The sequence below is a fragment of the Oryx dammah genome, unplaced genomic scaffold, assembly GCF_014754425.2.
Source record: "Oryx dammah isolate SB20612 unplaced genomic scaffold, SCBI_Odam_1.1 HiC_scaffold_12, whole genome shotgun sequence".
In the NCBI taxonomy this organism is placed as follows: Eukaryota; Metazoa; Chordata; class Mammalia; order Artiodactyla; family Bovidae; genus Oryx; species Oryx dammah.
Window position 1 is genome coordinate 53,570,417 of NW_024070196.1, and position 16,159 is coordinate 53,586,575.

At 38.0% G+C, this 16,159-nt stretch overlaps 1 protein-coding gene across 3 annotated transcripts in view; it reads left to right on the forward strand.

The window, feature by feature from the left end:
* ATP2A2 (ATPase sarcoplasmic/endoplasmic reticulum Ca2+ transporting 2) overlaps window positions 1-16,159 on the forward strand; it is a 56,579-nt gene that overhangs the window by 1,039 nt on the left and 39,381 nt on the right. For 2 of the 3 annotated variants that reach the window (XR_005722928.1, XM_040250653.1), the window contains exons 2-5: window positions 394-411; window positions 508-590; window positions 8,094-8,198; window positions 11,711-11,849. Coding sequence is in view for 1 of the 3 variants with exons in the window: in XM_040250653.1 (XP_040106587.1) it covers window positions 394-411; window positions 508-590; window positions 8,094-8,198; window positions 11,711-11,849 (345 nt within the window). In the remaining 2 variants the exon portion in view is untranslated. Of the gene's footprint in view, window positions 1-393; window positions 412-507; window positions 591-710; window positions 1,325-8,093; window positions 8,199-11,710; window positions 11,850-16,159 lie in introns of those variants that run through there. The other variant, XR_005722929.1, reaches the window with a different exon arrangement.

Below are 16,159 nucleotides of genomic sequence, written 5' to 3' on the forward strand. Positions count from 1 at the left end.
CCTCCTGCATCTGGGTTGAGCCCTGCGAGACATTTTCTCGTCCCTAGCCGGTTTATGAGGCGTCGCTGTAGTTGAGAATGCCTCTGACCGTTCTACTACCCAAAGTTACACATCTGGCAGAAGTGATGACAGGGCTGAAATGACTCCTTGTTTCAGAAACCCTGCTTAGGTATTGATGAGATTTCACGTTTCAGAGTAGATGAGTACAGCAAATACTGCATATTTTCTTGGGGTAGCATTTTGGTATGGTTTCTATTAAATACTGTTGAATGTTCATATATCTAGGTGCATCTTTCAAAGACAGTGATAATTTAGTAATTCTTTTTGGAAAGAGTGCTAAATTTTTTTTTTTCTTTTCCTTCTCTTGACACGTTGCCTGGTGAATTTCTACAGAGTTACCGGCTGAAGAAGGTAAGTAATCTTAACATGTTTTTTCTGCCCCCCCTCCTCCGCCGGCCATGCTAATCTTAAGATGACATTTACAACAAATATGTTTCTTTTTAACAGGAAAAACCTTGCTGGAACTTGTGATTGAGCAGTTTGAAGACTTACTAGTTAGAATTTTATTGTTGGCAGCATGTATATCTTTTGTAAGTATAAAGAAATATCTTTTCTTTCTCCAAAGTTGAGACTATACCCTAGATGAAAAAGCAGGAAACAGCTATCTATTGAGTGAGAACATTTTATTTGGAGATTTAAGCTGTGTTTTCGTGTTTTGGGTTTTGGGTTTGGGGTTGTTTTTTTCTTTTAAATACTCTAGGTATTTGAAAATTATAAATAGAACACGCCATTGCTGTACAGAAAATAAATGAATGCCTGACATTTGCAGTCCATTTAGAAATTGTTGCCAAATGTGGCAGGCTGGGTCTTTATAAATTCTTGTGATTTATCAGTTTTTAATATCAAAAAGTTGCTTATTGGAAGGCTTTTTCTGTTTTGGGTTCTTCCGTTGTGTAAGATCATACTAAGATGATGTTGGGCTCTTTGTAGTCTGTAAATAGAACTTACAAAAGGAATATTCCAGTTGCTCTCCCTTCCTGGTAATGGCAAGGTGACAGTTGTTTCTGACAGTGACAAGAATGATGACGGCAGTGATGGCACCACTGTTGACCAAATTTGGTCACTGACCTTTAGGGTAATATATTTATCTAAATTGGACCCCCGTCTTGAGAGGCTCCTAGGTTGAGAGAACAAGGTTTAGTACAATTGGTTCTAGATCTTAAAAGAAAAAAACACATTGTTTTTTCATGTTCTGTGTATGCTTACCCGCTTGAGTCCTGTATGGTTGCTAAGAAACTGGTGAAATGCAAACAGCAGAAGAAAGGTGATGGGCATTGAAAAGGATAATTCTAGATTCTTACAGTTTTTTTTTCCTGTTGTTTTATTGCATTTTTTTTCTCATGAGCAGTGGACCTCCAAGTTTTCCTAAAAATGGTCATGAATAGGACACAGATGTTCTTAATCCTAACAAGAGATGCCTTTTGTTCTTTAAAGTACAGTATTTTATTCTTATAAAAACCAGCATGAGAAATGTGCTAACTTTTTTCAGGCTTTGCAAACTTGACACAACTTCAAGGTTTCTTTTTTTGTGTGTTTGCAAAAGACGCATGCAAGCCTCAGGGATCTACCTCAGTCTTTATTGACAACCTTACTCCAGAGGGCTATTTTGAGAACTAAATACATGAAGCAATGAGCATTTGTTTACTTTAGGTGAAGGGAAAAAATTGGCAAGAGGTGAGCTTTTTTGAAATTTCTCAAATTCTGCCATGAGACTCCCATATATCATGCCATGTTAGCCAAGGGATGTGTAGCCATTAATAATTAATTCCTCACAAAGGTCTTCTGTGGTTTTCATTGAAGAAAATTAAGAGAGTATCATAGCAACTCATGCAGCATCCTGAGTTAATTACTGTATATCTTATGTGTGTCTGTTTTTTCTTGGTTTAAAAAAAAAATTCTCAGTGGCTGCTGCTTTACCAATTCAAAGAATAGTGCTGTTTAGCTAGTTTCTACATTGTCATGGGACAAAACAACTAATGTGTTTGAGCTAGTATAATGCTTACGTTTAAGCTGGCTACATAATTTTAAAATAATCTCAAGTTTTGCAGTTTTGATACTGGCCTTCAGTGAGGTCATTGGGGACCCCTTAGAAGTTAATCAGGTGCTGTATATACAAGCCAGAGATTAAATTTTTATTGAGAGATTTTGTGTGTGTGATTTAAGGCAGTGTTGGAACATCAGTGGCGTTATTTCCAGTAGGCAGGCTATTGACTGAGTTGTATAGAATCTTGAGTGGCAACTTTTGAGTGACTTTATACTAATACTTTGCATTATGATGTAGTTTTTACTTTGTTTTGTTGGCTGTGCCTCAAGTCCTAGGGGAACTTTAGTTCCCCAATCCATCTCTGGTAGTGAAAGTGCCGAATCCTAACCTCTGGACCACCAGGAAATTCCCTCAAATGGGTTTTTAAATACATGCTTTAATTTTGTTGTAAGGTAGGATGTTGACTTTTTATAGCTTCATAAGTCTATTTCTCAGTTGAAGTTTGAGTTACCTTTTAGGTAACCACATGGAGTTATTGCTTAGGAAATGAACTGTGTTACGTTTTTATTTTATGGGCTGCTAAACAGAAAAAAGTTTGGGCTTCCCAGATGGCTCAGTGGTAGAGTCCACCTGCCAAGCAGGAGACCCAGGTTTGATCCCTGGATTGGGAAGATCCCCTGAGGAAGGACATGGCAACCCTCTCTGGTACTCTTGCCTGGAAAATCCTATGGACAGAGGAGCCTGGTGGGCTACCGTCCATGTGGTTGCAGAGTCGGACATGACTCACTGACTAAAGAAACAGTGGAGTTTAACCGTTTATTGCTCAGGAAGTACTGTGACTTTAATTTGCTTTGATTTGTTTGAAGACATTGCGGATATAAACCTGTTGATTTTCTTCATGGGGATTGGGGCTGTTGCTACATTGTACTTGACCTTTTCATTCCACATTTCTTTATCTGTGAAAAGAGCACTGAATCTTTTGTGATAATCAGTTGATTCCTATGAGCTTCCCTGGTGGCTCAGATGGTGAAGAATCTGATTTTGTTGATTCCTGTTCGTTTTTCAGGCAAAACAGTAAAAAGTACATGTTCTTTTGGAGAAGCAAATAGGTTTATAATCAACACATGATGCATTATCAGTTCTACTCAAGTTAAGAAATACTAGGCTTTAGTGACATATTTCAGATATCATATTAAGTAGTAAACTGTTAACCAAAGTTAATATTTTGCTGATGCAAAAAGTAGGGAACAGCATTAATGTTTTACACTTGTGACCTGTATGGATAGTTTAATTAACTTGTCCCTTGGGTTGGAAGAAGTGAGCTGTGTGTCTCTGTTGCATATGAAGTAACATTAGAAATTCCTTGACATTCAGTACCTTCCTTTCCTTTCCCTTTTTCTTCCCATCCCCCTTGCTCACCGACTTGGCCTTTCATATAACACGTCATGATTGCTTAACTGGACTGCCTGTTCTTTTCTCCCTTCGCTGCTTTGTTAGGAATTGAGCATCTTAGGTACAGAGCATGAAAACTGGGGATACAGCTTGGAGGGAAATATGGTATCTTACGTGGAGGTGACATTCTAGTGGAGACAGATTAAAAAATGAAAATATTTAATAATCTGTTGGATTGGAGAGAGTGCTGTGGAGAAAAAGTGGGTGCCTAGGAGGGTGGTGGTGAAATAGGGGGCCATGCGGAAAGAGTGCAGTTTTCAAATTGGGAAGTCAGGAGAGGTGTCTAAGGTGATGGTTACCTGAGGGAAGTGAGCATGAGGACTGTTTGTCTCATCTGTCTGACTCATGTCCTCTGTGGTAACACAATTTGCATAATTTTTTCTTTCACCCCTATTTCCCCATCTCAGCTACTTAGATTGACCCTAAAATGCTAATTAAACTTTCTTAGACCAAGACACTTCTCAACTTTTGGTTTATATTTGAATAATTTGTCTTTTCCTACTGAAACCTTTGAAGGGACTATTAATTCTTTTTAGAGCCTAGGTTAGTGCTTTTGTTGAAAGAAATACCTGGATGAGTTTGTGTTGATAGCATTTTCAAAATACGTGAAATTGATTTACTTTGCCTTTCTCAGTAAGATGTATTCAAGAAGTATTTGGTAATGTAATGATTTAAAATTTTTCCTGTGTTTTAATTATTTTGAAGGATAAAGTGGGCAGTTTACTGATTGATTCAAGTAATTTATTTAGAGCCTGTGTTTAAAAGATGGTTTGAAAGGTGAATGTCTATGGGGTTTTTGTTTTATTTTTAAAAAGATTGTACTCTCAAATCTGAAAATATTGAGTGTTTTCACATGAACTTTGGATTGGAAGAGAATGTATAGTCTTAATTCATACCATTCTTTTTTTAAAAAATTATTTGAGTGTATCATCGTTGCTCTTCGGGGACTCGGGGATGGGGAGCTTTCTCTAGTTGTGGTGATCAGGGGTTACTCTCTAGTTGCAGTGCAAGGGCTTCTCATTGGAGTTATTTATCTAGTTGCGGCTCCCAGGTTCTAGAGCACAGACTTAGTTGCTCTGTGGCGTGTGGAATCTTCCCGAATCAGGATTCAAACCTGCGTCTCCCCTGCATTGGCAGGCGGATTCTTCACCACTGAGCTGCCAGGGAAGCCCCCATAGTATTTATAATGGCTGATTTTTCTCTCCCCAGATGGTTGTAACACTTATCAGTGATACTTTCTTGTGAAGTGTTTAGTTTCTATTTTTTCTTTCTAAAATTTTTGATATAAGTTTTTCCTTCATCTAAGAAGTATTTGAGTGCTCAAATGCATTGCAAATTTCTAAGGAGACAAGAATGCAGACCTGGTACATGTTTTAGGACCCTCAGTCCTAGGAATGTGCTTATCTCTCATTTTCTTTTTACAGTCTTGTTAAGAGCTCTGCATATTACTCTGACATGTAGATAATTGAGTCACACAGTAGCATGACCTAGTTTATACCAGAACATGTCTCTTTACCTTGGATTAAATTTTGCTTAATTAAATCCTGCTCTCTGACATTTTTGGCTCTACCATCAGAAGTTGCTGCTGAGATCAGTCTTACAGATAGCAAAGAGAAGGCACGCAGTCCTATCTCAAGTTAGCCTCGCTAGGGAATTTCCCTTGCGGTCCAGCACTTCGGGGCTTCCCTCATGGCTCAGGCAGTAAAGAATCTGCCTGCAATGCAGGAGATCCGGATTCAGATCCTGGGTAAGGAAAATTTCCTCGAGAAGGGAATGGCAACCCACTGCAGTATTCTTGCCTGGAGAATTCCGTGGACAGAGGAGTCTGACAGGCTACAGTCCATAGGGTCACAAAGAGTTGGACACAGTGCAGCCAGTGCTCTTACCGCTAGGGCCTGGGTCCATTCCTGGTCAGGGAACTAAATAAATAAAGTAACTGTGCCAGTGGTTACTTTGAATGGGATTGACAAGTTTGAAAGTTTTGATCTTACTGGATCTGGATAATGTAAGCCCCAGAAGTACTTTTACTGTATTAATAGTGAAAAGCAGGGAAAGAAGAAACACTGCCTAAAATGATTCTACAGCAGGCTTTCCAATTCCTTTTGATACTGTTGATGAGTTAGTTACCTTTTTGCTCTGTGTTTAGTTTATATACTGCTAGGTAGGGACTTGTATGAGATTTGTTTATTTATGCATCTATATGCAATAAATACATGGTTGAGCATTGCCTATATACCGGAAACTCTTCTAGGACCCTGCGGATAGAACAGTGAACAAAAGGAAATACAAACAGATAATCCTTTATATTCAACCTGTTCTCAATAAAGATTTTTTAGAAACATTTCTTCTCCCTGCCTCTGTATATTTTGTGTAATTTCTAGTAAACCATAATTATGAATTGACTGTACTATAATGCTAAAAACACATAATAATGTGTCATCCAGTTTCCCTCTCCTTTTCACTACCCCCTTCCCAAACTCATGAAGTCTTTCATTTCTCAATAGCATCTTCCCATTTACACGAGAGATTTTCTTTTCAATTAAACAAAACCATGAAGGATTACACCGTGTGGTTTGAACATGATTGACTGTATTGATTCTTAGGAGTAAAAGAAATATGGTTAATCTTTATTTTGAGTTACAGCACTTAATTCTTTGTGTTTTTTGAATATTTTTTGAAGTGTTTAACAAATTGGTAGTTGTCACCGTTAAATAGGTCCAGCACTATCCTTCCACATTAAGAGATTTGCCCACTAGTTTCTTATCAGGCAGTAATCACACATTTGACAGAACCTTCAAATAGCCGAATGCCTGTGTTACACATAAAGATTTAAAGTCACATAGTGGAAGAAAAGGCTACTGCATGGTGCAGATGAGGGTGGTTGCATTACTGATGAATACCACTTGTGCACAGGAACCACACATTTCTTGAAAAGTAGAAGCTGCTTGCTTGCCTGAGTCTTTTCGTTTGCTCCAGTGGATGTGGAATATTGCTTTAAGTTTTTTCCTCAGGCCTAGCTGCCAAGAGGGAAATTCATACTCACTTTAACAAGGTGTGAAGCTTATCTTACAGTTGCTAATGCCTCACTGACCTTTTGGAAAGGTCCTTGCTACTGTTCAAGTTGAGCCATTTTTCTCCCCCAAGAGCTAATTAAGTTTCTTATTTCTGATATGCTCTCCTTGGCAAATGTTTGAAAGGCTAGTATCAAAGCAGCTGTGATCTTGCATCTATCAAAATTTATAACTTCCTAGAGAAGTTTTCATTCTGGCATTAGGCCTGGCCTTAACACCAGGAATGCCCTGTCAAAAGCTTGCAGCAACAATTTCTATTCATTCTGGTGTTTTTGCCTGCCCTGGTTCATCTTTCAGGACCTTGTCCTTGTGTCTCTTGGATTTTTTTCCTGCTCAAACTGCTGTTTCTTTTGTTGGTGCTATGGTAGTGAAAATACCTGTCTAACAAATTGATATTTGTTGCTAATTCATTGGTGCCCTCTCTTAACTTGGGAAATTCATGTTGGATCTTGCCTTGATCATCTTTCTTGTTTGCTGTTTCTGTCAAAGCTCATCGTATGGTGTTCACTAGGTTCAAACTTAGTCACTGCCTTCATTATTGCCATACATCACATCTGACAATATTCAGTGTATCGAAAACAGTGCTTTCTTTGTTTACTGAATAGATCTTTTAAAGAAAAGATTTCATTGTGGAATATGCAAACATTTTAAGTAGTGTTAAAAGGCAAAGGCAAATCTTACCTCCCAGATTGAATCATGAGATTTGTTTAACATCCTTTTGGATTGGCAGTTTTCCACAAAAATTTATTGTTAAAAATTTAACCATTTAGATGCCTCTATTTTTATTTATCATTGTGTTGGATTCTCTCTTACTACAGATGCTCAGTTATGAAGGACAGTGTGGCTCTCTTTCAGCTTTTTAAATCTGAGAGTTACGGCTGGGTGAGCTAGAGGTCAATTCTGTGCTCATTTCTCTTGGGGCAGCGTTCTTCGGCCAGTCATGACATTTGGGGGCTTAGATCGTCTCTGAAGTGCTCTGTTGTTATACTAGGTGTCATGTGGAGCTTAACCTTTAGAATACATGCCTGATCTCAGAACAACCTTGCAATGATGACCTTCAGTAACACCACTGAAAATATGTGGGACAGTAGCAATTTATATACACTAATATTAAAGTCAGTGATTAATTACTTCTGTGAATTTGTGCCACATAGGTATTATCTCATATGGGTATTAACCAAGTTAACAAAGTTTGATTGCCTTTTAAATTTAGGAATTTATTTTATTTCTTCTGAAAAATATACATAGGAAATGGATGGGATTTAGTTCTCCAAAGAATTTGTTTTAGATTTTAAACCAATTACTATATGAAAAATAAATTAGTTCTTAAATTGTTAAGAAGTTTATAGTTTTGAGTGTTAAGAGTTAGAACAAGATAGCTTGTCATTTATGTCATTACATTTTGCTACCTTTTGTTTCTAAGAATGATAAGGAAAGATTTTATGTATCATAATAATTCCTTTAGTGCCAGCCACTTCTGTGGTAAGAACACATTACAGTTCTAATAAATGTCATTTCTCTTTTAGGTTTTGGCTTGGTTTGAAGAAGGTGAAGAAACAATTACAGCTTTTGTAGAACCCTTTGTAATTTTACTTATATTAGTAGCCAATGCAATTGTGGGTGTATGGCAGGTAAGCAATAATTCCTGCAGTGCTAAGTTTTGGTAATTTACATAAGAGATTTAAACTGTTAGTCTTTCTGTTATCTGTTTTTTCTGGTGTGTTGACTAAAAATAGCTGTGGAACTGCTTGTGTTTTTTACTTATTAATTTATTTAATGGCAAAATTTTAGACATCATGCATATATACTCTGCTATTAAAATTGCTCATGCTCCATGGTAGCATGGAATCAAGAACAGTGGTTAAAGGAGCTACTTAAGGAAAACCAGAAAATTTGAGAAACAGTATGTCTGTTTATATTTCCTAGTTGCTTCCTGTGAAAGATTTCATAAAACCAGTGTCATTTTTATTATCCTTGGATTTGTGTGTGTGTGGATTTAGCTGTAAAAGCTATTTGAATCCTAACATAATTTCACTTTCAGAGCATATTCCTGGTCTTTTCCCTTAATTGTCCAGTGCCCAGGCCTTATTCCCAGAATGGAAGATAATTTTCCTGCAGAAACATCATGGGATCACACTTTTGCCCCACATCTGCATGATTCATCTCCTGCAAATAGCTATTTAAGAATTTTAACTTTTCTAGGACTGTGGGTCGGTTTGATTTTTGTTTTTTATATAGTTTAACAGACGCAGACTAATATTTCACAGTCATCTTTTGAATATTACTCTTAGATTTTTGACGGATATAGTCACCTCTTTGAGGACTGAAATAGAGTGCATCTGTCATTCTTAAAAGTGCAAACATCTACACATACTTAGTCCTGTTGAAATTGTAAACTTATTGGTAAACATGAAGGCCTTTGGGTAATGAGCTCAGTTAGAAAGATGCCTCTTTAGAAGAAATGTGCCATATTCCTCTTGATTTTTAAAAAAATTGCTTGTAGTTAAGTAGATATGGTACTTCTGTGCATTATTTAGGCAAAAGAAAGAGTACACAGCATCAGACTGTCCTTAAGTTAGTAGTGCATGTTTTTAAATGTACACCATTTACATAGTAGGTGTGAAAGTTGATCAGTTGTGTCTGACTCTTTGAGACCCGATACAGTCATGGAATTCACCAGATCATAATATTGGAGTGGGTAGCCGTTCCCTTCTCCAGAAGATCTTCCCAACCCAGAGATCACACCCAGGTCTCCTGCACTGCAGGCGATTCTTTACCAGCTGAGCCACCAGGGAACCCTAAGAATACTATAGTGCGTAGTCTATCCCTTCTCCAGCGGATCTTCCCGACCCTAGAATCGAACCGGGGTCTCCTGCCTTGCAGGTGGATTCTTTACCAGCTGAACTACAAGAGTGATTTTATAAGACGGATACTATTTGACAGATGTGACACTGAAGTTCAGAGGGATTGACTTATCAAAGGCCATATAGGTAGTACATACATAGAGTATCTGAGATATATATCCAGGGCCAGACTGGATAGAAGTAAAATAAAATCTTACAGCAGTTTTTACAGGACTTTTATGTATGTTTTAACTTAAAAGAGTAACACTGTTACATCTTAATCCTATTTCCATAATATGCAGAAGAGTATGTGCCCGTCCTATAGGGTTCTTGCTTTCTGAAAGTAAGGGGAGTTACAGTGTAAGGTAGTATTTGGGAGGGGTCGGGCATGTATTTCTGATCAGTGTCATCAAGGACAGCTGACAAGCAGTTGGGGGAACTATAGAGAAATGGAGTTTTCTGGGTGGAGGCTGGGGAGAATATTCCAGAGAGGGAATGGCATGAGCAGAGAAGTACAGAGTGTGTTTGAGGAGTGACATTTAGACCTATTTGGGTTTGAGTGGAGTAGGTAGGCGTTAAAACTTTTAGAACAAAGGAGACCTCAGACAGTCTTCGGAGTTTCTGTTTGTAGTATGTTAAGTATATTTGTCTTGCCCCAAGCTGGCTTGTTTTTTTGATGTAATCTGAATCTGTGGCCATTTGCTTCCCTTTTCCACCCTCTGTACTATATAAATAGTCCTTTTGATAGTTTGGGTTGGTGGGCGGCAGGGGAGGCTCTTTAAGTGATTTTAATTGGCATCTTCGTCCTGGGGGTCTGAGATAGTTTATCTTTTAAGTTTATGCTTCTAATTTAAATGTACCTTTGCTGATTTTTAATAGAAGCAAAATATAGTGCTCCTGGACATCTTAACCTTGATCAGTCCAGTTAAACTTGACCTGACATGACCTTGAGGAAGGAGAAAAAAGTAAAACTGCCATAATTCATACACTCAGGGGGGGAAATCCTGAGGAAAAAGTGATTTTCAAATTTGACTAGTTGAATAGCAACAATGCTCAGAATTTATTTTTTCTACAATATTAGTAATGTTCGAACTTAGCCTTAAGTAGATATGATAGGAATTTAAATTATTTTTGTCATGAACTTCCCAAATTTAAGGTTTCCTGTACTTTTTCAGGGATGCATATGTAAAAAGTGAGACATGCATGCCAATAGCTTTGTTTTCTGTCATCTGAATTCTCTTTTAAGCAGGTTTGGGGACTTAATTTTTACAAGGCGAAAAATGAGATTACATGGTATTGAGTGTAAATTTTATCTAAATAAAGGTTAAATTGAAAATGTTTAGTTTAGAGGGCAAAGATGTGAAAGAAATGAAAGAATTTTTTCCTTTGTCCATTGAATTGAGTAAGCTCACTTGGGCACTTGTTTTATAGACTTGCTCCTTCTAATTGCTTATTTTCTAAGAGAATAAAAGGCAAATTGGGCATATAAACTTCTGCCTCCCCTTAAAGGAACTTTCCTTTAGCATTTTTTTCAGCATGACTCGTTTTAATTGTACATCTTTCATCTTGAAATTAGGGAAGAAAAATTGTGTCTGACTTAAGTCTTGACATGTTCATATATATTATGGTGAATATGGTTTGTGACTGGCAGCTATTTATTGATCTCTGCCACTGGAGAGAGATTTAGAATTTGTGAGGAGACGTAAAACTTGGTTTTCTTAATTCATCACTCAAAGCATTTACTGTGTGCCAAAGCACAACCTAAGCATTTTACAGATAGCTTGTAAATTCTCACACCCGTTGAGAGTGGGTGGGTACTGTTAGTGTCCTGGTTTTGTAGGCAGTAAACCTTGTCTTGTCATGTCACTTATCCACAGTCAACATAACTTTTGAATGGAAAAGCCTGGGATGAGCCTGGACAGTCCAGACCCAGACCATCAGCTTTCATGGGAGACAAGATTGATTTAATGGTGTGAGTGTGTGAGGTTAAAGGTGAGGGCCATGTTGCATGGTGTGCTTAGGGACAGCAGGTTCTAATAATTGCTTTTTTCCATTGATTTTATCCTTACTCTTAGGGTGCTTAGTTTTTTCATTTTTAATACAAAATCAAAAGGGCCTAGTGTTTATTATCTTAAGATGTGAATCATTTACTATAAATGTTTTAATATGTGTCTCTTGTGGTTTTTTTTTTTTTTTTTTTTTTAATTTAGGTTAGAACGCTAAAGTTTGATTCCTAGGGCTAGAAACATTTAGCAGTGGCAGGCTGTGTTTACTAATTTCTTTTGTTTTCTTTTTTACAGGAAAGAAATGCTGAAAATGCAATCGAAGCCCTTAAGGAATATGAGCCTGAAATGGGCAAAGTGTATCGACAAGATAGGAAGAGTGTACAGCGGATTAAAGCTAAAGACATAGTTCCTGGTGATATTGTAGAAATTGCTGGTGAGTTGAGTTGGTCATCTTCTATGTTAAGGTTGTATATTTGAATGCAGTCCTTTTCTCAGGGTTCATACTTAGAGGTTTTAGAAGTTAGGCTCATGTGTATCGATTATATTAACAGATTTTTAGTGCTATCCAAACAAACTACGTTTTTTTGTAAAATTTCAAAGTGTTTTGGGACTTCCCTTCATGTTGAGAAGATTTTTCTGTTTTTAAGAAAACAAAGGTGTTTTGAATTACTGTGCTTATTATTTTCAGTACATTTTAGAAATCTAGTGCTAGTGAGATGAACTTAATCTTGATTTGACAGTTGTAGTGAGCAGTTTGTTAGAATACTAGTTAATGAGTACATGGTTTTTCCTGTTTTGGTTCTTGGCACAAATAATAAGTCAGACTTGCAACTATCAAACCAAATTGATGGTTAAGGGTAATTTCATAACTTTAAAAGCTCTACTTAAAAATATTTTGACATAACACTGAGCCAGGGATGTTAGCCAGAGATCTGGGTTTGGGCTTTTAAAGAGGGAATCCTCTGCCATGCCAGAGCTCTTCACAGATCTCAGAGGTCCTCCTTGCTGTAGGTCAGTGCCAAGTTTTCAGACAGCCCAGAATGCCGCTGGAGCTGGTCAGAACAGCTAATCTTTTTGCAGGGGAATCATTACATTGGGTTCTTCAAATCATTGTGGTTTTTCACACCCTTCTGAGCTCAGCATACTTGTTTTCTTTTTGTGAATGGTCTTATAGTAACACTTTGACAGTGACTTGTGGGGAAAGTGTGCTTGTCTCTATTGTCTTACTCACTCAAGTGAGAATTCAAAGGGCTGCATCTCTTGGCTTGGGCCCTGCAGTTTTGACCTTTGAAAGTAAATGACTGGGACTTCCAGTGGTTAGGACTCCGTACTCTCAATACAGGGGTTGGGGGCTAAGATCCTGCATGCTGCTTGCTGTGGCTAACAACAAAAACCTGTTACCTTGTCATAGGTCTTCCAGAAAAAGAATAGTGTTGTCTGTCTACCCATACGTTGATCACTTAGGATAGCAAAGTTTGTGTAAATGACCTAACACTTGCCAGGTTATTAATGTTAACATAAGTACAACTCTGAGTGAAATATTTTGGCCAGTGGATTTTTTTAAACTTAGTTTTGACATAATTTTAGACTTAAAATTTGCAAGACTAGTCAGAGTTCCCATTTAGCTTTTACCCAGATTCTGAAAATGTTTGTTATCACGATAACTTGCATTATCATCTTTCAGTCTATATACATTCACACATTTTTGCTGAATTATTCGAGAGTAAATTGAGAAATGATGCCTCTTTGCTCCTAAATACTTAATATTTATTTTATAAATCTGTAGACCTTAGTCAGATTTAACCATTTGTCACCATGGATTTTGCAGCAAAAACACAAGTTAGAGGGGGAGTTCTGGTGCTGATGTAGGAATTAAGTCACAGTGGGAAGGCTGGAGATAGGCAGGAGCTAATGAGAGCAAGTGATATCGGGGGCTGTAGCATTAAGAATAATGAGGGAAGGATTTTGAGTTTATGAGTAGCAGTTTTTAAGCAGGGATGCACATCAGAATTATCTGGGGACACTAAAAGTTTTTACCAGGTCTCAACCCAAAATATTAATTCGGAATCTCTCTTGGGCATGGAATTACGGTCATATATAGTTTGAAGTGAGCCTCAGATTTAGGTGCTAAGCAACAGGTTTTGATAACTGGATAGATAGATTTGGGGGTGGATGGGAGTAGGGTGTGTCAAAGATACTGACAGGATATCTAGTCTAGGTGACTGGGTGATGATGGTGCCTAGTAACTGAGGAAGGAAACGCTGGAGGAAGATAGGTGTCTTTGCACAATTATATCATGGTAGGTGTACTTAAAGATCGCCTAAGTATTGCACAAAATTCTGTTTGACTTTGTATATTTTCCAGTTCTCCAGCTTAATCTGGGAATACACTTTCAGCCTCTCAAACTAAGATATTATAAGAGTTTTTATCCTGGATAGACTATTTCAGTGTGTTCAATATATTTAAAAACTTAGAGAAATTACCCCCAAAGCGTTGATCCTTGGTTTGCATCAGTAGATGGCAGTGGTTTACAGCATCAGATAGACCATGATCCTCAAGGCATCATCTTCCCTTTTGAAGAAATAAATTAAGACCAGCTTATATTCAATGGAAGTGGTTTTTTTTTTTTTTTAATTATTTTTTTATTGAAGGATAATTGCTTTACAGAATTTTGTTGTTTTCTGTCAAACCTCAACATGAATCGGCCATGGGTAGACATATGTCCCCTTCCTTTTGAACCTCCCTCCCGTCTCCCTCCCCATCCCACCCCTCTAGGTTTATACAGAGCCCCTGATTAAGTTTCCCCGAGCCATGCAGCAAATTCCCATTGGCTAGCTATTTTACATATGATAATGTCAGCCTCCTTGTTACTCTTTCCATACATCTTAACCCTCTCCCACCCTCTCCCCACATCCTTATAGACTACGTCTATTCTGTCTGTTTCAATTTCTTTTTCTCTGAATTTGGGGTTTTACTGATCTTTCCCATCTGAGTAAGTCACTCTAACCACAGGGTTAACTGAGAGAAACTTGGGAATCATTTTAATTCTCTCCTCTCTTATTCTGTCTCTAAGGCCAGTGGATTCTGTCTCCAAAGCACACCCACATTTACTGTTTTTTCCTCAGTCACCAGTCACACCATCACCTCACACTGACATCATCAGTTCAGTTGCTCAGTGGTGTCCAACTCTCTGATCCCATGAACTGCAGCACGCCAGGCCTCCCTGTCCATCACCAACTCCCGGAGTCCACCCAAACCCATGTCCATCGAGTTGGTGATGCCATCCAGCCATCTCATCCTCCGTCTTCCTCTTCTGCTCCTGCCCCCAATCCCTCCCAGCATCAGGGTCTTCTCAAATGAGTCAACTCTTCGCATCAGGTGGCCAAAGTACTGGAGTTTCAGCTTCAACATCAGTCCTTCCAATGAACACCCAGGACTGGTCTCCTTTAGGATGGACTGGCTAGATCTCCTTGCCATCCAAGGGACTCTCAAGAGTCTTCTCCAACACCACAGTTCAAAAGCATCAATTCTTCAGCGTTCAGCTTTCTTTATAGTCCAACTCTCACATCCATACATGACCACTGGAAAAACCATAGCCTTGACTAGACGGACCTTTGTTGGCAAAGTAATGTCTCTGCTTTTCAATATGCTATCTGGGTTGGTCATAACTTTTCTTCCAAGGAGTAAGTGTCTTTTAATTTCATGGCTGCAGTCACCATCTGCAGTGATTTTGGAGCCCCAAAAAATAAAGTCTGACACTGTTTCCACTGTTTCCCCGTCTATTTCCCATGAAGTGATGGGACCGGAATCCATGATCTTCGTTTTCTGAATGTTGAGCTTTAAGCCAACTTGTTCACTCTCCACTTTCACTTTCATCCCATACACAGTGCTGGGATGTTGGGCTCTTGTGTACTACCCTTTCTTGAATTTTGACCATTCGAAAGGATGCTGAACAGAGGTGATCACAAGATTTAGACAGATAATGAACATTTTATTAAACACTATTGTCATACTAGTAGGCAACATGCACTTTAAGGGCAGAACTGTCACACCAATCATTGTAATCTTGCTGAGCATGTAGAACGCTCTCCATAATAAATAAAACCTGAAGTCTGAAATGTGGAGTAGGTTTAGCAGTGTAAATCTGCTTTTTGTGCAGCTTCTGTGCAGAACAGATAATTTGACGTCTCTATGCATGAGTTCAGTAATAGCTAAGCTTAAAGTGTGTGCCAGATACAGTGATAAATTTCCTAGTCTTTGGTTTTTAATCATCAACCACCCTATGGGTGTGTGTACTGTTAGTCACATTTTGAAACTAACAGTTGAAGCTGAGGCTCTGTGGTTTATTGCTTCTGTCTTTAGCTACGGTTAACTTACTAGGGAATATACAGTATATTTAGTAAATGTATACGTATTTCACACATTAATTTGTTGGCGGTCCAATTCACAATTTTTTAAAAACCGCTTTATTGAGATACAATTCACATGCCAAAACATTTCACTCCTTTAAAGTGTAATTAAGTGGTTTTTTAATTAAGTGTAATTAAGTGTACAGTCTTTATCACTATCTAATTTCAAAACATCTTCTCCCAAAAAAGAAATCCTATACTCATTAGCAATCACTTCCTCTGCCCGCCTTTCCCCAGTCCCTGGCAACCACAGTTTACTTTGCTTTTAGGGATTTGCTTACTCTGGATATTGCATATAAATGGAATCATACAACAAATGCCCTTTTGAGATTGA